Source organism: Musca autumnalis, unplaced genomic scaffold (assembly GCF_047663935.1).
Source record: "Musca autumnalis isolate F117 unplaced genomic scaffold, ASM4766393v1 scaffold_2, whole genome shotgun sequence".
NCBI classification, from domain to species: domain Eukaryota; kingdom Metazoa; phylum Arthropoda; class Insecta; order Diptera; family Muscidae; genus Musca; species Musca autumnalis.
The window spans coordinates 182,702,373-182,725,963 of NW_027411755.1; the positions used below are offsets into that span (position 1 = coordinate 182,702,373).

The following is a 23,591-nucleotide window of genomic DNA, read 5'->3' on the forward strand; positions in this document are numbered from 1 at the left end:
AGATAGATAGATAGATAGATAGATAGATAGATAGATAGATAGATAGATAGATAGATAGATAGATAGATAGATAGATAGATAGATAGATAGATAGATAGATAGATAGATAGATAGATAGATAGATAGATAGATAGATAGATAGATAGATAGATAGATAGATAGATAGATAGATAGATAGATAGATAGATAGATAGATAGATAGATAGATAGATAGATAGATAGATAGATAGATAGATAGATAGATAGATAGATAGATAGATAGATAGATAGATACATACATACATACATACATAGATAGACCCCGCACGGGTATTCTCAAAAGAGAAAAACGGGCTTAACGACCCCGCGGACCCTGAGTTTTGGCAAAAAAATGCCCTGCACATAAATCCAACAGCGTCTGATCCATAGTGGGCGGCTCGTTGGTCTGCGTCTGACCCCAGGAGGGGCGGCAGCAACAATGTGTACCCCGCCTTTGTGACATTAGGATCGAGACCAGTAAGATCCTAATCATGGCATACTGGAATACATGAATATGAATTGACGAACTTGGCCTGACAGTTGCAGTATTCTGGAACCTGAGTAAGTGGAGTGAAATCTTACCGAAATGACTTCTAGGCTAATGCTGCTCCTGCCCCTGTCCGATTAAAACTTGGGAAGTCTTGAGAAAGGCTCTCAGTTTCGTCGCCGTTAAGTTGGTGGTGTAGGTTTCAGTTGACATTGTCCTGATTTTATACGGGTCTGGCTCTGAACGCTCTCTCTCATAAGGATTTTGCGTCAACCCTCGCATGGCCTCACTGATTTCAAAGACAACCATGGGACCAAAAAAAACGTAACTGCACATCGAGCTGAGACAACGATTATCAAGTTAGGACCTAGTGAAGAATGAATGATAACAGCCCAAATAAAGAAATGGAAGAATGCAATATGCTAGCTAACCCGTTTAAACCAAGCTGCATAATGAAAAGAACCCCACCTAAGGCGGTGGCTGCATCAACACGACTAGCTTTCCAAACTGGTTGCAATAAGGTCAATGATATGAAGGATGACGAGGCTCATATTGCTAGTTTAAAATTGGAGGAGGAACAAGCATTTGTTAAACTCGGAAATAAGACTTCCGATAAAAAAAGAGCCGAAAAAAGCCAATTAGAAGAAAAGGCGAGACTCTCACTATCAATAGTGATAATTCTTCATATGCAGACATAGTGAGTAAGATGAAAACCTGTATCAAGCTCGACGAAATCGGAGTTGGAATAAAATAGATCCGTCAAACCAAAGACGGAAATGTCCATATTGAAATGGGAACAAGAGGTGGAAGTGCTAAAAAATTAGAAGAGGTTATTAAAACATCATTTGGTGAGGAGATTAAAACACAAACACATGTCGAAAAATTCCTCATAGACATCAGAGATATTGAGGAATCTACAATGAAAGAAGAAATTGTAAACAGCATTCTAAAAGCTTCGAACGAAACCAATGCAGATAACATTAAAGTCCGCAACATCCGAAAGTTCTACGGGGGGACCAAACAAGCACTAGTCCAAATCCCTACGAATATAGCCATAAAGATTCTAAAGAAAAAAAAAGATCGACATCGGGTTAGTCGGATGCCGAATCAGAAGGAAAATATTTGGCACCCACTGCTATAGATGCCTGGAGAAAGGTCACCTCGCTCGGCACTGCAAAGGTGTAGATAGAACCAAAATGTGCAGGCGATGCGGTATCAATGGTCACACGGCGATTTCTTGCACCAATGAACCAAGATGTGTTCTATGTCTTGAAGCGGGCCGAGATAGCATAGACCACTACATGGGTACAAGCAATCTCTGCAAAAATGTGCACTAAGATTCTACAAATAAACCTGGGAAGAGGACGTCAGGCTCAAAACCTAATGCTTAGCAATGCAATAAAATTTGATATAGACATCGTACTGATAAGCGAACAATACGCTAAATGCGCCAGCAAGGATTGGTTTCAAAGTGCCCAAGGAAAAGCGTCGATATACATAAGAAACCCTAGGATAAATATAAATAAAGTGGAGAAGTTGTACACACTAACGGCTTACGAATTTATAGCTGCTACTCCTCACCAAACTTAGAGCTGAAAGATTTCCTTACACAATTATCTAAACTGGAACAGCACGTAAAAACTCCTGTCATAATTGGAGGAGATTTTAATAGTAAATCGTCTGAGTGGAATTCGAGGACAACAGATAAAAGAGGCGTCGCTGTCAGTGAAATGGTTGCATCACTGGGGTTAATTATACTCAATAACGGGGATACACCAACATTTATGAGGGGAAACGCCAATTCGATCATTGACATTACCCTAGCATCTGGCTGGAAGGTTTTAAGCGAAGAAACACTGAGTGACCATCAGTACATTACGTTCGAAATAGGGCACAATACGTCGTTACCCAACGAGGCAGCTCCAAGATGGAACGCAAAAAGCATAAACGTTGAAAGATGTAAGGGAAAACTCCTAGAAATAAAAACATGACTGATATCAGCAACGTCACGGACGTAAATTGCGCAACCAAACTTCTGACGAATGTTCTTACCCAGATATGCGCCTCAGGAATGAAAAAGACGAAAGTAATCACAAAGTCAAAAAAAAACAGGTATACTGGTGGAATGAAGAAATCGCGAATCTCCGAAAAAGGTGCCACAAAGCAAAACGAATAGCAACGAGAAAGAAAGGTGACGAAGCTGCAATGAATAACTACAGAATGGCTAGAAGTGAACTACGAAAAGCAATCAAGATTCAAAAAGGAAATCGTTTGAAGCACTCCTTAGTGAAGTGCAAAATGATCCCTGGGGTCTCCCATACAAGATTATTATGAAGAAGATTGGCAATAGAAACGTAATACCAGGTATAAAGAACCCGAAGTGGGCACTTACTATTGTTAGTACACTATTCCCAACGAATAAAGCAAAAAGGAATATTCCAACAGTCAATTCCCAACTGAGAAATTAAGATTTTTCACAATCAATGAAGTCGCGGATGTAAGCCGAAAGCTTAAGAAACGCAAGGCACCGGGGCCAGATGGCATCCCAAATGAAGCGCTGTCAATTGTGGGGAATATATGGCCAGAATTAATTGTAACAAGCCCAAATAAGTGTTTAATAATGGGCGAATTTCCGACGAAATGGAAATTACAACAGTTGATGCAACAAAAGCGTTTCTGTGCAATAATCACAATCAGTATTAAAAATGCCTTCAATTCTGCCGATTGGAGTGAAATCAGACAGACATTAAGAAATAGAAATATATCTGATTATTTGATAAGAATGATTGATAGTTATCTGGATAACAGAAAGCTCTTATATGACACTGATGAAGGAGTCAAATCATATACAATATCATCTGGAGTGCCACAGAGCTCTATACTAGGTCCCTTCCTCTGTAACCTAATATATGATAACCTATTAAACATGAGTCTTCCACCTGGTACCAAACTAGTGGGTTATGCGGACGACGACCAACCATCAGCACCACTTGTCGAAATCATAGCTTATCTCGAATTTCAAGATGGCTTGGATCAAAAAAGCTTGCACTTGCTGCGGCCAAAACAGAAGCAATACTCATAACGAGTAGACGAAAGTTCAACTATCCTAAACTAAACATTGACGGTTATAACATTGAGATAAATAAAACATTAAAATATTTAGGAGTGATCCTTGACTGGAAGCTCTCTTTTGAACCACATGTCAAAACCATAACAGAGAAAGCGCTAGCAACTGGTAAGAACATAGTAAGGTTGATGCCAAGTATGAGAGGCCCGAACCAATCAACAAGGCGACTAATAGCTACAGTAGCTTATGCGCAAATGTCGTACGCGGCTCCTGTCTTCAGCGAAAGCATTTCAAGAAGCTCCCAACTGCGTAAAAATCTAGAGAGAGTGCAAAGAGCATGCACGATACGAGTTATATCGGCATACCGAACAACGTCAACAGCGGCACTGTCCGTGCTGACCCGTATACCACCGATTCGTCTAATCCTACGTGAAAGGAATTACATATGTATATGAACAACGAAAGTCACTTCCAAACGTAGGGAGGTATTAAGCATTAAGAACGAAGCCCGGAGAAGGCTGTTCCAAGAATGGCAATCCTCATGGAATAATAGTGTTCAAGGCAGATGGACCTTTAAAATAAATTTAAAATAATGGGTAGACAGAAAACATTGTGAACTTAACTTCTATTTAACACAAGTGTTCAGCAATCATGGAAATTTTGGGAGCTATCTTTTCAGATTCAAGTTAAAAGACAATGCAGTATGTGAACTATGCCACCTTGGCGAAGACAATGTGCAACATACACTTCTACAGTGCAACATTTGGGAGAATGAGAGAGTGCGATTTGAAATACCTAATCATATAACCATTGATGATTTTTTCCAGAAATGTTGGAGACAAAGAGTGTATGGATGAAATACACTACATTTGCACAAACACTTATGGCAGAGAAAAACAAATATCGCCAAAGATTACAGTCGAACCCCTAATCACAACATATAATGGATGGGGGAGTAGATACAATTAAGAAAGCTGATGAATCCAGTCTATGAACTCCACTCCGAAGTAATGCGCAAGCGGTCCCGGAGTGGTTGTTCCTGTGTAGGGCCACTGTTGATAGCGCGCTATCATTACGCCCACTAAAAAAAAGATAGATAGATAGATAGATAGATAGATAGATAGATAGATAGATAGATAGATAGATAGATAGATAGATAGATAGATAGATAGATAGATAGATAGATAGATAGATAGATAGATAGATAGATAGATATATAGATAGATAGATAGGTAGATAGAAGAACTCATAAAGGGGTCCTCATGAGACAGAAGGCCACTCAAACTATTCTATACCTAGAAGACCTCCTAACGGTCCCTATAGAAAGAAGACCTTCTAAAACGGTCGTTTATAGATGTAATGCCTTCTAAAATGGTCTTCTGTAGAAATAAGTCATACTAAAAGGGTTTTATAGGGGTATTTTATAGACAGAAGCCCTCCCAAACGGGTCTTCTATAAAAAGAGGACCTCCTAAAGGGGTCTACTTAAAAGGGAATATCTCCAAAAGGCTCTTCTATAAAGAGAAGACGTTTTAAAGCCCCCCTAAATGAGTATTCCTTAAATAGAAGACATCTTAACGGGCTTTTCTATAGAAAAATACCTTCTAAAGGGGTCTTGTATAGATAGAACACCTTCTAAAGAGGTCTTTTATAGACAGAAGACCATCTAAAGGACTCTTTTAAAGACAGAGCCCTCATGAAGGGGTCTTCTTTAAAAATGAGACATCGAAAAGAGGTCTTGAGGAGGAGCCCTCCTAAATGGGCCTTCCATAATGAGAAGAAATACTTTAGGGGTATTTTTTAAAGAGAAGACCTCCTAAAGGATCTTTCTCTAAAGAAAAGGCTCCTATAAAGAGAAGACCTCCTAAATATGACTTCTGTAAAGAGAAGACCTCTTAACTGGATCTTTTTTAAAGAGAGAACTCCCTAACCGTCTCTTCTACAGAAAAAGGACCTCTTAACGGGGTATCCTTTAAAAAGAAATCATCTAAAAGCGGTCTTATTTAAATAGAACACCTCATATAGAGCTCTTCTATAGATTGAAGACATTTCAAAGGCGTTTTCGATAAATGAAAGACCTTCTACAAAAAGAAGACCTTCTAAAAGAGTCTTCCTTAAAAAAAGACCTCCCAAAGGGCTCTTCCACAGATAGAGGACCTTCTACATGAGTCCTGTACAAGAAGAATACCTTATAAAAAGGACTTCTGTAGACAGAAGACCACCTAAAAGGGTATGTTATGGACCTACGCCTTCTTAAAGGGATCCTCGTGAAAAAGAAGACCTCTTTAACGGGTATTCAACAAAAAGCAGACCTCCGAAAGGGGTCTTCTTAAGGAGAAGATCTCTATCTAAAAAGGCTTCTGTAGACAGAAGACCACCTAAATGGGGTTTTTTATGGACCTAAGCCCTCCTAAAGGGATCCTCTTCAAAAAGAAGACCCCTTTACCGGGAATTCAACAAAAAGCAGACCTCCGAAAGGGGTCTTCTTAAGGAGAAGCCCTCCTAAAGGGCTCTTTTTAAAGAGAAGATCTCCTTAAGTGGTCTTCTATAAAGAAAAAACCTCCTTAAAAAAGACCTATTTTTTAAAAGGTAAGACCCCCTCAACGTTCTTATATAAAGAAAAGATATCCTTAAGGGCTCTTCTATAGATAGAAGACCTTCTAAAAACGTCTTCTATAGACAGAAGAAAATCTGAAGGGGTATTTTATAGACAGATGCCATACTGCCATATATAAGAGACCTCCTAAAGGGGTCTCTTTTAAAGGGAAGACCTCCTCTTTAAAGAAAATATCTCCTGGAGGGATCTTTCATAAAGAGAAGACCTTCTAAAGGTGTCTTTTACAAAGACAAGGCTATATAAAGAGGTCTTCCAGAACAAGAAGACCACCTTAAGAGGTTTTCCATCTATTGGATACCCCATTTAGGAGATATTATCACCAACTATGGGTGCCACCGTGGTGCAATGGTATGCACACCCGCCTTGCACGCTTAAGGTCGTGGGTTCGATTCCCCGGTCAGTCAACATCAAACATTTTTCAACGGTGGCAAAATACCCCTCAGTAATGTTGGCGACATTTTCTGAGTATTTCAGCCTTGTACAACTTCTCTACAAGTGGTGTTTGAGACACGCCGTTCGGACTCGGCGATAAACAGTAGGTCCCATATCATTGAGCTAATATGAATCGGGGTGCACTCATTGATATGAGATGTTTGTGGAACAATTATATATATTATGTACTATATAGAGGTCGCACAGTGCTTCAGATCCGTTTTTTTCCGGGGCAAAAATCTGTAACTTTTGAAAGGATAGAGATATTTTCATAATTCTTTTTTGTTAGACAGATAAAAATCTTGAATTCGCCCCATTAGTTGCAGAGGAATTCAAGAACAAAGTTAAAAATTTTAGTTTGAAAGATATAAAATTTCATCCAAATATGAGTGTCTTTGAGTTTTTCATATGTTCTAACTATTTAAACCAGGCCAAACACCAATAAACAAACCATAAAAATACAAAAAAAAAGTTTTTTGAAAAAAAAATTAAATTTTTTTTCAACAAAATTATATTTTTTCCAAAATAAAAAAAATCCTCCTTGGGTTTTCACAAAACTCATATTACTTTTATATTAAAAAAACAATTTGTGTAAAAAAGCTATAATTTATATTCGAAACGGTGTCGAAAAACACACAAATATTTATCCACGTAATTTCAAACAAATTAAAAAAGTTTTAAACGGACGGAACTGGACGGCTACAAAAGTATATATCGGCTGAAAGAGGACACTCTCGGTCATCATTCTGTGAAAATGGAATTTTGTTCCATGGTGTTCCCTAAAAGTTCTAGTCCACTAAAGTTGCAATTTCACTAAAATTTAGTACCTGAGGGAAAATAAAATAGCTCACTTCGTGTAAAAGCTACGGTAATTTATTAGAACAGTTCTTAAAGACAACAATCCTACCTAATTAACAAAAAAACAATGAACACAATATCTGTTATAGTTTCTGAGAAATAGCTGTTTCTTTGTCCAGAAATTTGCAAAAATGACGTATTTTCCAAAATTGCGAAAAAAATAGTCGCTTTAGGAACACACTCCATCCAATATTTTGACCTAATTTGTTGGTTTCCTTAGCTTCAATATGTTTACTATCCTATCCAATATAGAAATTAACAATCGGTGACGAGAAAAAATTGGAGTTTCTGGCCAGGAAAGTCGATTCCTGGGGCTCAATTCTGTTTCTATGAAAAAGTGAAATGAAAACTTTTATAAAGGAGAAAACTGTCAAATGAAAAAATTATAAAGGAAATATTTTTCATTTCAAATTTTCATAGAACAAGAATCCAGCCCCTGAACCGTCTTTCAGTATATTTATTTTTTGTGTGAGACAATAGCTTCGTTCCCGTACTTTTTAATAGTAAGACTCGTAAAGGAGAGAACTGCAAAAAAATTGTTCTCAAACAGAAGTTTTTTGAAAAGTCGGCGCATCAGCCAATCCGACGCCGGCAAACATGTTACTATTTTTACACGCTCAAATTTGTCGTGTAAAAAGTTATTAAAGAGAGCGTCATTCAGCGCCATTTTTGTTCGGGTAAAATGTGTAAAAGTGGTAAAAATTGTAAAAACTTTTTCGTTCTGGAACAAAGATAATAATAAAGGTTTAATATTTGCTATAAAAATATTAAAAATATATATTTTATTTAAATTTTACGTTTTTGTTGTTGTTGTATTTCATACATTGCTTTTTTCTTATTTCTAAAAAAAAACTTAAAACTAACAGTTTACTTTAGATTTTTCAAAACTTAACAATTCTTTACTTTTAGTGGTGGTCGTTTCATAACCTTATCACGACAAATGGTCAAGTGAAGACTAATTTTCGGCGCCTCGGACATTTCCGAATCATATTCACAATCACTGCTGCTAACTTTGTTGTTACACTTTGAGATCAATTTACGTCTTTTGAATTTCTTGGTCTTCTTACGTTTCGATTTTGAACGAGAATTCAGGGAAAGGCGGCCCAATAGCTGTACCAATTCCGTACGATATTTCTCAAGAGAATGTAACTGTTGATCTATGGTCACTTCATCCATTTCATCATCACTCAAGTAATCGGTATCGGTTTCCAAATAGGTGGATTGCTGCAATTGGGCCGAACGTAATTGATTTGTGCGTATCAGTTCCTCTGTTAGAGCCAATTTAGCTGCCGCCCATCGGAACACCTGGCGCTGCTTAAAGGGGATATTTTGTTTATAAGAAAAAATGTGGAAATCAATACTTTCTCCCGCCTCCTGGGCCACTTCAATGCTTGATGTGGCGCTAACTAAACTTTGAGTATCCACAGATGGCTCTGAGGCTGTTGCTGCGTGGGTAGATGTGACGCTTCTTTGCTCATCTTCCACATCTGTGCGTATATTTTCTTCATCTCCATCGAATGTGTGGGATCCTTTGTCCATATAATTCCCCATGATGTAAATTTGTGATAATATTTGTGTATAAATTATTACTTGCTAAGAGTGGACAAGTTCTGCACAGCTTAGCTGCTGACTTGCTAATGATGCTGTGTATCGAAACGGAGTTCTTTTATATTCAAATTTCGTTTTCAGTGTTTATGATTATTCTTGGGAATGTCCTTTATTGTGGAATTTCTTAATCCTTCTAATTAAAGTTGCAGCTACCTGAGATAATTGTTACGCGGGAAATCCCTATTATAACCAGACACACACACACACTTAACTCAGGTACGTTGAGGCGACTTGGTGTCTGCGGAGATGTGTAGATTTTCCGGAAAATCCTTAATATTTTATGAGAAATAAGAAAGTATCATAAATGTTTTATTGGCCAACATTATCGGCGCTAAGATTCAGATTTCCCTGTAAGAATAAAAATACGAAACAAATAATGGACAATTTTTCTACAAATAAAGAAAATATTCTGCTCTTTAACAAACGTCTGCTTTATTTTTCTGCACGTGAGAAGAGAATTGGTTAAAATTTATGAGAGAATAATATTGTTTAATAGGTCCTTAAATAACGGCATAATGTATTCTTATAGAAGGGTATGCGGTTTTTTGTTGAAGGTCATACGAGTATACGGAGATCTCATGCAAGAAGAAGAATATCTGATATGACTGTAAAAAACCAATATCTGACCCGAAAAAACATTTTCTGTAGTGCGATTCTCTAACACATTTTTTGTGTTACCGACAAAAATCGGTAAAATTAAAACGCAAAATTATGAATGAAAAGTTCAACAAAAAATTGACAACAACTTTACGACTATTTGTTATTCGTCGCTAACTTACCGAAAAACATCGGTAATTACCGAAATTATAATCATTTTAATTTTACCGACAATTGTCGGTAACTCAAATAATGAGTTAGATAATCGCACTACTGTTATGTTTTTGTTGACCAATGTTAATCTATCTACATATATATAAAATTCTCCTGTCACGGTGTTTGACATTAAACACCTCCGAAACGACTAGACCGAATTTGATAAAATTATGTATGTGGAGTTTTTAGGTCTGAGAATAGGTCGTAAGCTATTTTTTATACGGCTAAGTGTAGTGACCGGGGTGACGTAGGGGATGGAAGATACCAAGCAACGGTCCTGACCGGTTTTAACATGGCAAAGCCCAGGATTTATCTTGGTCCCTCTTTCATCCCAAGTGGACACTGACCTCCCCGTGGTGTCACCTGGGGAACTGCCTTTAACACCCGTTAAAGGTAGTGAGCTAACATGTGCCGCGCGTTCACCCATAAGAACGTTAAAAACTTGCGTCAGGGCGTCTGGTTAGTAACCCTCCCCTAGAAAAAACAGCCTACTATGAAAAAACGAAAGAAAAGAAAAACAAACCCCTCTAAAGTTGACGAACCCCGCAAACGTTTTAAGGACCATGATCTGCGAATCTGCACCTGGAATGTTCGCACTCTTTATAGAGAAGGTGCAGTCTTCGCATTGGCAGACGTACTTGAAAAGTACAAGACCGATATTACTGCCATACAGGAAATACGATGGATTGGGAAAGGCGTCAGTCACAACAACACCTAAAGGTGACGCACTGTATTATAGCTGCCATGACGTAAAGCATGAGTTTGGTTGTAAAGCATGAGTTTGGTTAGTCGGAGACTAAAACATCTGGTATCCAGCTTCACCCCAGTGAATGAAAGACTTGCTGCAAATCGAATAAAAGCTAAATTCTTCAAAATCGGCTTTATTTGCGCTCATGCTCCCACTGAAGAAAAGGACGAACAGACCAAAGATATATTTTACGAGCGCTTAGAAGAAACATATGACCGTTGCCCTGCCCATGACATTAAAATCATTCTAGGCGATTTTAATGCCAAAATTGGAAATGAGAATATCTTTGGCCCAACAGTCGGGAAATTCAGTCTCACAGTGAAACTTCTGACAAAGGTATGAGGCTGATAGACTTTGCAGCTGCAAAAAACATGGTAGTTAGCAGTACCAGATTTAATCATCTCGATATTCATAAGGGCACCTGGCTGTCTCCAGATCAGAAAACAAGAAACCAAATTGATCATGTTGTGATAGATGGAAGACATTCATCCAGTGTGTTGGATGTACGATCGTTCCGAGGCGCAAACATTGATTCGGACCACTACCTTGTTGCAGCATATGTACGTACCCGTCTAAACGTTGCAAATAAAGCACGAACATACACAACGCGGAAGTTGGACATCGATAGGCTGCAAACACAACAGATAGCCACAGCATATTCCACTCAACTAGCCCAATTGCTTAACGCGAGCACTCCTTGTCCCTATAACATAACAACATAATGGCAAAATATTGCCCACTCCATGCAAACAGCCGCAAAATCCATACTTGGATTCCAGAGACCTCCATAAAGGAATTCATGATATGACCAGGAGTGTCGTGCTGCTACCGAAGAGAAAAATGGGGCATATAGAGCTACTTTACAATCAGTAGCACGAGAGAGATATCGGGAGAAAAGGAGAGAAGAGAAACGTCTTTCCCGCAAGAAAAAGAGAGAAATGGAAAAGCGGGAGTGTGAAAAAATCGAGATGTACAGGAGCCAGAATGAAGTCCGAAAATTCTACCAACGAGTGAAACATTAAACAGATGGCTTTGGTACAGGCACATCCTCCTGTAGAGACCAGCAAGGTAATCTGGTAACAGATACAGATAGCGTGCTCAGGATATGGAAGGAACATTTCTCCAATCTGCTGGTATCCAATAGTAGCGAAGACGATGATATCACAGATCCAATCCCAGAAGATGGCAGGAAGAACGCGTACCCGACGATTGGAACCTGAGCATCCTATGTCCCGTCCACAAGAAAGGAGATAATACTGTATGCTCAAACTATAAGGGCATAAGTCTTCTCCCTATTGCCTATAAGATAGTGTCAGGGATATTGTACGAACGACTAAAGCCAATGGTCAACGAAATAATTGGACCATACCGATGTGGCTTTAGACCTGGCAAGTCCACCATTGACCAGATATTTACCCCGCGGCAAATCCTAGAGAAGACCCAAGAGATGCACAATGACACATTTTACCTTTTTGTCGATTATAAAGCAGCATTCGACAGTCCCCTCCGGTCAAAGGTATTCCACGCAATGTCTGAATTTGGTATCCCCGCAAAGCTCATCCGGCTTTGTAAGATGACTTTAACTGATACTAGATCCTCAGTTAAAATTGGAAAGAACCTCTCCGAAGAATTTTGTACCAAAAGAGGTTTCAGACAAGGAGACAGCCTTTCGTGTGATCTTTTCAACATTTTGCTGGAAAGGGTAATACGAGATGCTAATGTCAAAAGAAATGGCACAATTTACACCAATAGCCACATGTTACTTGCCTATGCTGATGACATAGACATCATGGGCCGATCAGTAAAGGAAGTAACTGATACCTTTAGGAAGGTCGACGCAGAATCTGCGAAAGTGGCACCTTGCGCAAGCAGACATGGCAGTGCTTGGTGTGTTTGAGAGAACAATTCTTCGAAAGATCTACGGACCAATCTGCGTTGACGGTGAATATCGACGCCACATGAACCACGAGCTGTATGTGCTATACAACGACATCAATATTGTTAAACGTATCGAGATGTAGCGATTGCGTTGGCTAGGCCATATCATAAGAATGAGCGATGATGAACCCGCTAAAAAGGCGTATAAGTACGGACCACTTGGCGGTGCACGCAGAATTGGCAGGCCAAGGAATAGATGGCGCAATCAAGTGGATGATGAGATGAAAAGGCGCGGTATTCCAGAGTGCAAAGCAACAAATAGAGAGGAATGGAGATCTCTTCTTAGTTCGGCCTATAGAACAAATGTTCTGACATGGGCCAGCTAAGTAAGTAAGTGTAGTGACCGATGGTCCACCCCCACAAAATTTTTTAAGAAAACGTGTAATCCAAGATATTTTTGGCCGTATTGTTTAAAAATTGTTTGCAATACTATGGTAATTACAGTCTTGACCCTGAATGGTCACGCGGTCATCCCAAAATTTTCAAAAATGTATTATTTCAGATGATCCACTTAATTTTCCTAGGTGTGACTATAAAAACGCTATAAACACTGGCTTCAATAAGTGGGATGGCGCAAAGAACTCCACATTTTTGAATACAGTAAAATTCCGATAACTTGAGATGTCACTAGATCGAAATTCCTGAAAACCGATTGGGATATCACAAAAAGTTATTCAAAATGTCTAAAATAGCAGCTTAGACATATTGACAATGGTAATTTTGGGTTATCTCATCATTGGAACCAGAATACCGCGATCGTGTCCGATGTTTGAAAACATTACAATTATCCATATCGTCTCAAAAAGTGGGAAGTGAAACTTCATGAACGCCACGAACAGTGATTTCAATCCTTGAAATAGCTAAATAAGGATAACATTTTGAATACAGCAACATCTCGATAATTCCAACTTTTTTGACTCCCTGCGGAGTTTTTTTTCACGTTTTTTTTTCATCGGACGCCTCCCCAGGTGGTGAATAGGGGAACGCTCATCAACAAAAAAGCGAAATGCAGTGTCTGTTCCCATATTGGTCGATTAAAAACAGCGTTTGTACTCCAATAGAGCGGCCGAATACGGATAGGGGAAACTTTAAACTCTTTAGAAGGAACAGGAAACCAATGAGGTAAAACCCCACACGGTGCTCTTGAATCAAATTTAAATGGAAGGTGCTTCACCTGGGAAGTTTTTGCGGATTCTGAAACTACAATGTTCACAGAAGAGAAAAATCAAAAAACAAAAAAAATCGCCGGAGCGCTTTTTAAATAAATTGCGATTCAAGTTGACATTTTTAGGGGTTGTTTACGGTTTTGCGATTTTGCTTGGAAACCGCAAGTCCTATCAAAGTGGAAATAATGAAAATGTTGTAGCTATCAAAATTCTCTACAAGATTGACCTTAATGATATTTTCGTAGGTTTTACAACTTTTGAGATATAGAGGTTGAAATTGGGACAATTCAAATTCAATTCAACTCTGTATCGTCTCCTTATAAAACAATGTTATGACCGCTATTTCCCAACTTATACTTATATATCTAAAAAAAAATGGTACAACCTAGGAAAAATTACATAAGCCAGTCTTGTAGAGAATTTTCACAGCTATAAGATTTACTCAGGTCCCATGCCGATAAGACTTGTCGTATTCAAGCAAAATCGCGAAACCCTAACAAAAAAACCTAAAAATGTAAGCTGAGCTTCTTTATCTCAAAAATGGTACAGCCTGAGAACAAATCATAAACGTCAATCCTATAGAGAATTTTCAGAGCTACAACATTTTCTTTAGCTCCATTTCGATTGGACTTGCGGTTTCCAAGCAAACTCATAAAAACCTAAATGAAACCTAAAAATGTGAATTTTGACCGCGATTTATTTAAAAATCCCTACAGCGATTTTTTCTTGTTTTTGGATTTTTCTGTTTGCTGTTTCAGAATTCACAAAAATTTCCCCTGTGTAAGCAGTTTTCATTAAAAGTTAGTTAAGGCGCACCCTTCATGACATTGTTTTATAAGGGGGCGCTACAGTCAGTGCATTGTCCCAATTTGAACTTCAATATCTCAAAAATGGTAAAACCTACGAAAATACCCTAAAGGTCAATCTTGTAGAGAATTTTCATAGCTACAAAATTTTCTTCAGTCTTATTTTGATAGGACTTGCGGTTTCTAAGCATAATCGTGATAACCTAAACAACTCATAAAAATGTCAACTTGAATCGCGATTTATTTCAAAAGCGCTCCGGCGATTTTTTTTTTTTTTTTTTTTTTTTTTGATTTTTCTCATCTATGAACATTGTAGTTTCAGAATCCGCAAAAACTTCCCAGGTGTAAGCACCTTCCATTTAAATTTGGTTCCAGAGCACCGTACAATACTTCAATACATTTATACAATACTTCATTACATTTAAAAGTTGTTGTATGATCGCTATTATTCGGAAACAGGATCTGAAAATTAAGAAGAAGAAGAATACATTTCCTCGAGACTACTCTCATATCAATTAGTGTACTGATATTCATCAAATGTCGCCTACATTACCCCGACACTGTTGCACCCAGAGCGCAAATAAAAAGCCGTTACTTTCGATCGGCCCGAATATTTATGCCCTCCGCTTTAAATTATATTAAAACCAGATCTCAACTATTTCGGTGGGATAATCAGATTAAATCCTCCAAAATAGCGAAAATCAGGCGGTACCGTTCTATGGAAGCTATATCAAAGCGTGAACCTCTATACTGAAAATTCCCTGCGGGAATGTTTACGAAACCCAACCGAGACCAACAAACAAAATTATAGCCATTTTAATTGAAAAGCTTTAAAAATATCGAAAATCGGGAGACACCGTTCTATGGAGGCTATATAAAAACCTGGACGTATACCGACCATTCTATGTGGGTCACAAAATTTATTATTTATAACACTGTGCAGCAGCCTTTTTTGGGGGGGATGGAAAAATTCCATTTGGGGATGAAAGCCCTTGATTAGTATATTAAAAACCCAAAAGGAAATTTTCGCCATAGGTCAAGTTTCTGAGATATCGCGTGATGAATTTTTTGATTTTTCCCCTATAATACTTGGGAAAATAGTTTCATATCTCTCTTTGGCGTTATTGTAGCTTCGTTTTGAGAATACATGACTTCAGTCAAATCGATTGGCGAATCTTTTTGTAGAATATTTCATTCTTCTAACTCAATTCCTTTCATATCCTTTTCGTCCTTTATTTCTAGAACCGTAGTAGAAGTACCACAAGATGAGATTTTTCAACATCCAAATGTTCTACAAAAATGTTGCTCAGAAGAATTTAGGTACGGTTCTCTTTGACAACTAATCAATATTTTCCCGTTTTCATTGTCCTTTTTTTTTGTTTACTCGGTCTTGGTTCAGAAAAAAAAACTATGTTTGGTTTTTCTGTATATTCGATATTGGTTATTTATTGGTATGTCGGAAACACGCAGTGTCGCCAAGCGTCATTTCACTTTCTTTGGAAAGTCAGAACAGTTTGATGTACTCAGAACAGTTTGACATACGACCATGTGTTAGATTGTTGACAGTGGCTTGATTGAAACACCTCCAAAACATGGGGTTTGCAGCATTTCCTGGCGACGAAAATAGTTGATAACGCCTTTTTTCTTGATGTGCTGGAATCAAATGAAGTCATTAGATCCCCTGTCAGGGCTATACGGGACATGACCCATCAGTTACAAGTTTTGTTTCGTCAAACAGGCGATCTGTGAGAGCTCGAATTGTCATGATGCAGAATGATTCGCCTTCGCTTGTACGTTTTTCAAATTTTTGAGGAGTTTTCAGGTAAAGAAATTGTAGTGTACCACTCAGAATTAAGCGTCCTACATTTCTGAAGCCATATAGTTGCCACACGGTCAGTTTTGCTGAAAAAAAAACAGGCGACAATTTGCTTCGATGTGCTTCTTCCATGAACAACTTTTGTTGGAATTGGCTCGCTTTCCAAGACCTAAACGGTCAATTCCTGTTTTATTTCGGTCTCCTAAGCATAGATCCAAGGTTCGTCGTCTGTGACGATCTTATAAAAGTCGTTTGAAGCACAACGATCGTTTCCATCAATCCACAAGAGCCTCTTTTTGAGCGATTGGATATAACGAGAATAATCCATTTTTGCGGCCAGGTGTTCATACAATATCAAAAGAAATGCCCAAGGATGCCCCTATCTCACGGTATATATATATATCGCGATTTTAAATTATCCGTTCACGCACGGTTTCATTTCTTTCTGGCACAACGCCCGTTTTTGGTCGAGGGGCGACCCTCACGATTTTCGACCAGAGAAATGAAAAAAGGAGAGTATTAAAAAGTGATCTGTTTTTTTTGCAGTTAGTATGTTGCACCCTTGTAGATAACAGAGTCGGAACTCCGGTAGATCGTCCTGAAGCTCAACTTATATGGAAACGTAAGGAAATGTATCCTCATATGGCTATGGGAGTCAAATTGATTAATCTTCTTTGTTCTCCTCAAACCGGTGCACCGGTTCCACCACGGTGTAAGGAGAATAGTAGAAAAACATTACATAAACTCAGATGTTTAACGATAGCAGCCTAATTTTCCGCAGGTTGGACTAAAAATATCCTGCTATCCACCATTAAAATAAAAACACCATGAGTAACTTTAATGCCATAATTGAATTATCGGATAGTGCCATAGCTCACCAGGCACTACGAACGTCACCAAATCCCTATAATCGTCTAAATAAAACGACCGTCCGAATCTTCGCCTCTGATCGCCACGCTTTTATGACTCTTGGGAAAATTAACTGGCATTGTTTCTGAGAGTTTACCAATCACATTTCACAATTTCACAGTGCTGCCCAACCGTTCTGGTGTTCGGGTGGCGGAAAGAAGGTTCCGGGACATCATCACAGCTGCAACAGCATGCTATATACCTACTGGTCAAATATCTGAAATGAAAATGAAATTTTTCCAACAGAGACGGCGGGATTATCAAATGTGTTAGGGAGCTGGCACTGGAAGTCAATAGGTTGCTAGGTGCTCACAAGCGAAACACGTGGGAAATAGTGAACTGCAGACAACGGGGACTTAAATATCAAGTTTTGGAAAAAGGAATCCTATCTTCCTATGTTGACCTATCCGAAAATGTGAACAAGTTACTTTAATCAACAATTTGTCCAGCGCCCTGAATGTATCGGGCCTAGCCAGCAGATGGTGATTGGGATGGCTCTGACGGTAACACCCAAGCAAGTACTGCAACGAAAGCATCTCATTGTGTTGCTTTACTGGAAGAATCTTTGCCTCCTCATGTAGCTGTTCTCAGGGCGGCATTCTAGCAAGTTTGAATCTTTTTCCAATTCGTATCACATAACCTCGGGGACCAGACTGGCACCGCATAGCTTACCACAGACCGACCTATCGCGTTATATGTGGTCAACAAGGTTTCTTTATCTGCACCCCAAGTGCTGCCGGCTAGGGACTTGAGGACCTTCTTCCTACTTTTCAGTTTGTCGCAGATAGCTGTGGCGTGCGCGCACGACGAGAAAGTAGTGTCAAATGTGACCCCTAAAATTTTGGGGCAGTTTGTGGTCGGAATTCTGCTACCGTCGGCCACGACATTCAATTCTCGTCCATACTGCGCTGTCCATGTGGTGAACAGAGTGGGTGTTGATTTTGTGGCGGAAATCTGCATATTCCTTGAATAGAAAAAGGTGGTAAGATCGGTTAAATAGTTGTTCAGTCTCTCACAGATGTCATCAGCATAGGTACCTCACGCCAGGATCGTGCAATCATCCGCATACGTTACGATCTCGATGCAGAAATACAGGAGAGGTAGAGGTTAAACAGTTCCGGAGATATCACCCCACCTCGGCGAATTCCCTGTTTCACTCTACGGTTTTGGACTTCTTGTTCCTGAATTCCACGTACGACTGGCGTCCACACATATAATTGACTATCCAACGTTTCAAGCTTGGCCGGTGGGTTTCCTGTTCAATGTCCTCAAACAGCGTAGAGTGCCTGACTGTATCAAAGGCTTTTGATCACTGTCACCATCACTGTTCTATCGCACGGCCGTCTCTAGTTGAGTCCTTGACAAATATATGTGGTAATGGCGTGCAGCGCTGTTGTCGTGCTGTGCTGCTTACGGATTCCATGCTGATGATCGGCAACTTGTTAGCTATTTCTGATAATGGGGAGGACTAAGGCCTCAAGGGTCTTTGCTACGGACGACAAAAGCGAATTCGGCCTGTACGATTTTCACTTTTGCTGGCATCGTTGCCGGGCTTCCGTAGCGGAACCACCCTGCCCATTTTTTAGACTTCGGGAACAAAAATGGTGGATAGCGACAAGTTGAGAACTTATCCAGCTGCTTCAGCATTACCATGGAGATTCCATCAGGGCCCAACGCTTTGGATGATTTAGCGTTCTTGATGGCATTGGTAACATCATCCATTGTAAACTGTGGTGGTTCCTCCTCGGCAGGAAGATATCTGATGCGACGTAATACTCTTCTCTTCGCCCTGTCACTCTCGGGGTGCTCGACAAACTGTCGATTGAAATAACTTGCGCATCTCTTCGGGTCAGTTAACGTAACGTCGCCAAACGTGACTGAGGTCCTATCTTCTCTTCATCCAGGGTTCGAGAGTGGCTTAACCGTTGCCCACAATTCACCTATACCGGCTCAAATGTTGCACTTCTTCAGATGATTTAACCATTTGTTCCGCTTATGCTCGCCGATCAGATGTTAACTTCCAGTGTCAGCTCCCTGACTCTGGGGTTATTGGGGTTGGTTCGTCGAAGCTCATCACGCTCATTTTCTAACCCCCTGGCCTCTGCTGGGAAGTTTGGTCTTACTTCGGGTATTCGACCAGCAGGGATATGGCGAGCGGCTGCAGCAGTGATGATGTCTCGAAACGTCCTTTCCGCTACACGAACATCAGAAGGATTAAGCAGTTCTCTGAAGCGGTGATTGGTGAACTCTCTGAAACCCGTCCAATCAGCTTTCTTATGATTGACGAATGTACGGCGTTCAGAGGTAATAAAATCGGGTAGTCTGCTAATGGAGACAATTATGGGGAGATGGTCTGATCCAAGGGAAATGATGGGCTGCCAGGTAACGTCATTTGTCAGACCAGGTGACACGATGGTTATGTCTGGCGAGCTGTGTCACTCTCCTCTAATTCTAGTAGAGGCGTCCTCATTGACCGTGCACAACGTAGAGCTGTCAATCTGCTCAGCCAGCGCTGTACCTCTCTGGTCATTTCCGAGGGCCGAATGCCACATCTCATGATGCGCATTAAAGTCCCCCAGGAACAGACAGTTATGACCTTCCAAAAGCCGGCTAATGTTAGGCACATAATCTGAGATACTGCTATTTCTCGACGGGATGTATACGTTCAGCAACTCTATCTCGGCGGTTCCACACCTGACTTATACCCCCATGCACTCCATGTACGGGTCATTAGAGACAGGCTCAAGCGAGATAGGTCTGTATTGGACAGACTGCTGCAATAGGAAAGCTAATCCCCCACCTACACGTTGTAACCATCACAACGTTGTAAGCTACAGTTGTTGTTGAGCTTGGTTTCTTGCATCACAGCGACCTTGATATTCCTCCAACTCAGGAAATCTACTATTTCCTCGATCTTACCTCGGAGCCCATTGCAATTAAATTGCAAAAAGGATGCATTTTCCGGGATTGGGACAACAACGGCTGGTGTTGAAGGCTGCATGTGGCAACCCGTTGTTTCTGCCTATAATCGTTTAAATAAACAGACTTTCATCCATCGGGTGTCAGGAGCGGAACAGTGGAGGGGACTGCGGGGGAGTCGCATAATCAGACGACGAGAGAGTTTCGTAATCCGATGACGACTCACTGGGGACTGTATTCACGAAGCATGTAGCAACATAGTTCCTGTCGTAGTCCCTCACGTGGACAAGTCCAGAGCAACCCCTTAGATGAACCCACTCCTGACATCTACTGCATCTCACCGAAGGCTGGATGTGGGTGAAGACGCGGATGTGACAAACCGAACACAAATATATTGGTCCTGGTTTTCCTGGCATGGACCAAAAGAATTAGGGGCAGGCATTCCGGGATATGCTGCCCCCAACACAGAAAAACGAAACAAATACAAACATATGTACACTAAGAAGGCAGCCACTGGCCGGAACGATGATGTTGTGTAGTTCCGGGTCAATCCGGTACGAAAAAACACGCTGCCGTGGAATTGGGAAGACCTCCTTGTCTTCTTATGGAAATCCACAAGGTCTTCTTATGGAAGACCTCTTTGTCTTCTTATGGAAAACCACAAGATTTTCTATGGAAACCCACATGGTCTTCGTATGGAAGACCTCTTTGTATTCTTATGGAAGAGCACAAAGTCTTTTTATGGAAGACCTCAAGGTATTCTCATGAAAAAACACAAGGTATTCTTACAGAAGACAACATGGTCTTCTTCTGGAAAATCACGAGGTCTTTTTATGGAAGACCGCAATGTCTTCTTAAGGAAAACGACGAGGTCTTCTTATGGAAGACCTCTTTGTCTTCTTATGGAAAACTGCAAGGTCTTCTTATGGACGTCCACAAAATCTTCTTGTAGAAAACCACAAGACCTTATTATAGAAGAAAAACAAGATCTTCTTATGGAAAAGCACAAGGTATTATTATGGAAAACCACAAGGTCTTCTTATAGAAAAAACCAATGTCATTTTATAGAGGACCATAAGGACTTCTTATAAAAGGCAATATATTTTCGTAAAAAGTGCAGAAGATCTTCCTTTTATAGAAGATCACGAGTTCTTCTTATGGCAGACCAAAAGATTTTCTTATGTCCAATGTCACACTAGAGTAGTTTCATTGAAACTTTTATGTTTTCTTAGATCGAGTTCCCCACTACAGTAACTTCATCATATTACTCTAGTTTGGAACTAGACTAGGAACCCTTGATTTCATGAAGTTTCAATGAAACCACTCTAGTGTGAACAAGGACTATGCAAGAACACAATGTCTTCTTATGGAAGACAACAAAGTCTTCTTATAAAAGACCACAAGGTCTTCTTATGGGAGGACACAAGATCTTCTTACGGGACATCACAGGGGTTTCTTATGGAAACCACCTGATCTTCTTATAAACGACCACAAGGTCTTCTTATAGAAGACCACAAGGTCTTCTTAAAGACGGCTGAGCATGTAAAAATCTTCTAATAGTCCTTCTTTTTATAGGAGATCATAAGCCCTTCCCAGTGAAGTCAGGAAGGCCAAAACGTCTTCCCTTTTCGAGAACACTAGTATCAAGGAATAGTTAAGTGATGAATGTTATATCGCAGGATTATTTGTTCGTTTTACAACAAGCCTCATCTTATCTGTATCCCTGCGTTTGTCACCCGTGTCCTTGATAACATCTGTGTGGGTGCGTGTTCATTTGATTTGCAAATTTCTAATCAGATGTTCAAACAACCAAGATTACATGAATCTCAGGGAGCACACGCACCTTTCAAGAGAATTTCAAATAGCCATGGCCAAAAGCCTACTTCCTACCTGGCATAATGTTAGGTAAATGCCTGCATTTCCACGAACCTATGGTAATTTCCCGCTAAAACATGATTAGTCTTAACATTGTATATGACACCTCGCTTCCAACTACCTGCTGCTCAGTAATCCACCAAAGGTCTATTATAAAAGGTTAGGTTGAAATTAGTAACGGTATTAGTATAAGGTTAGTTTTGCTAACGTTAACACACATTGTCAACTTGTAAGCATCCGCACGCGTGCAACAAAAAACAAACGAAAAAAATTGTCAACGAAGATATGTTGGAAAATAACGAAATTGTTGTTGTAGACAAAGAATCGATAAATGTTTGCGATCCTCATGGTTACTACAGTGAACATGGTCGCCAGGAGGTGAACTATAAAAGTCCCGGTAAACGTTCCTTTCTCAACGAGTGCATTCGCCAAATTTATATTCTACACGGCAGTGATGTATCGATGATGACCACTGTACCGGTTGAATTTAATCGCTGTGTCATCTGGAATGCCGTAAATGCCCTGATGATGCCACAAAAACTAACCCACTATCAGGCATCAGTTGAGAAAGTTAAGCGTCGCCTGTTTCGGGATAACAAAAAACGCCAAAGGAAATGTACAAAGCCCAGCTGCAATGTTGGTAGTGCCAGTGAATTCTATTTCTACAAATCCGTGCGCCACGATTTGGGTATTAAGAAAATTCCTCGCAGCTATTTGAATGAAGCCCGGCACAAAATCTATGCTGAACGAAGTCAAAATTTGAAACGTAAACATGCGGAGAGCAACGCTGATGATGAACTGCTGAAACAATCTGCGCTGCATTTGTCAACCAAAGAGGGTGTCTTCCAAGTGTCGCAGCAAGTTATCAACAAAGTGTGTCGTTATCACGGCAATATGGCACGTCAACATCCACAACGTGAACGTTCCATGGAGGAACAAATAAAACGAGAACGCAACACTGAAGCCTGTCGCCTGACACGAAGAGCCAAGAAGTTAGAAGAAATGCTGGTGGAACAGCAATATCGTGAACGTCTGGAAGCCAATGAAAAGGTATTGGAAGCCTCAATACGCTCCATATTATATATGAAGGCGCTGATGGGCCTTATGGTTAACGGCAGCATACCTCCACAAGAAGAACGGCCAATTTTTATATGAAATCTCTCCTCTTTGGCTTTATATTTTAAATATAAAGTTTTGTAAATAAGAAAAAATGCATCACGAAGCAATGGAATTGTAAAGTTTTAAACTTTATAATTTTATTGGAAAAACAAAAAGTGTATTTTATATAGTGGTTCTCTATATAAAAGAACATTTTTATTTGATTGAGAACATGCAAAGAATTTTCAATTTTTTATTTTAAATAATAAAAATGTTTGAAAACCAAATCCAAATACTACACATATATTTTAAAAATATATTTAGAAATAAGTTGAACAAATTTGTATATAAAATAAAAAAATAAATTGTAAAAATATGTTTTTCTTATTTTTAGAAATCCGCGTTTTTAGCTTTGTT

At 39.6% G+C, this 23,591-nt stretch overlaps 2 protein-coding genes across 2 annotated transcripts; one reads left to right on the forward strand and one right to left on the reverse strand.

Annotated features, from left to right (window-relative positions):
• Positions 1-8,366: 8,366 nt before the first annotated feature.
• On the reverse strand, positions 8,367-9,029 carry LOC141392467 (uncharacterized). The gene has a single exon (XM_073965407.1). The coding sequence runs from the start codon at positions 9,027-9,029 to the stop codon at positions 8,367-8,369; it is 663 nt and encodes a 220-aa protein (XP_073821508.1).
• Positions 9,030-22,361: 13,332 nt separating this feature from the next.
• LOC141392469 (uncharacterized) lies at positions 22,362-23,231 on the forward strand. Its single transcript, XM_073965408.1, has one exon. It carries the CDS (start codon positions 22,362-22,364, stop codon positions 23,229-23,231), a length of 870 nt encoding a protein of 289 aa, XP_073821509.1.
• The last annotated feature ends 360 nt before the right edge of the window (positions 23,232-23,591 follow it).

What these genes read in the sequence shown, in the direction of transcription:
- LOC141392469 (XM_073965408.1), top strand. Translation starts at nt 22,362, where the DNA reads ATGTTGGAAAATAACGAAATTGTTGTTGTAGACAAAGAATCGATAAAT.
- LOC141392467 (XM_073965407.1), bottom strand. Translation starts at nt 9,029, where the DNA reads ATGGGGAATTATATGGACAAAGGATCCCACACATTCGATGGAGATGAA.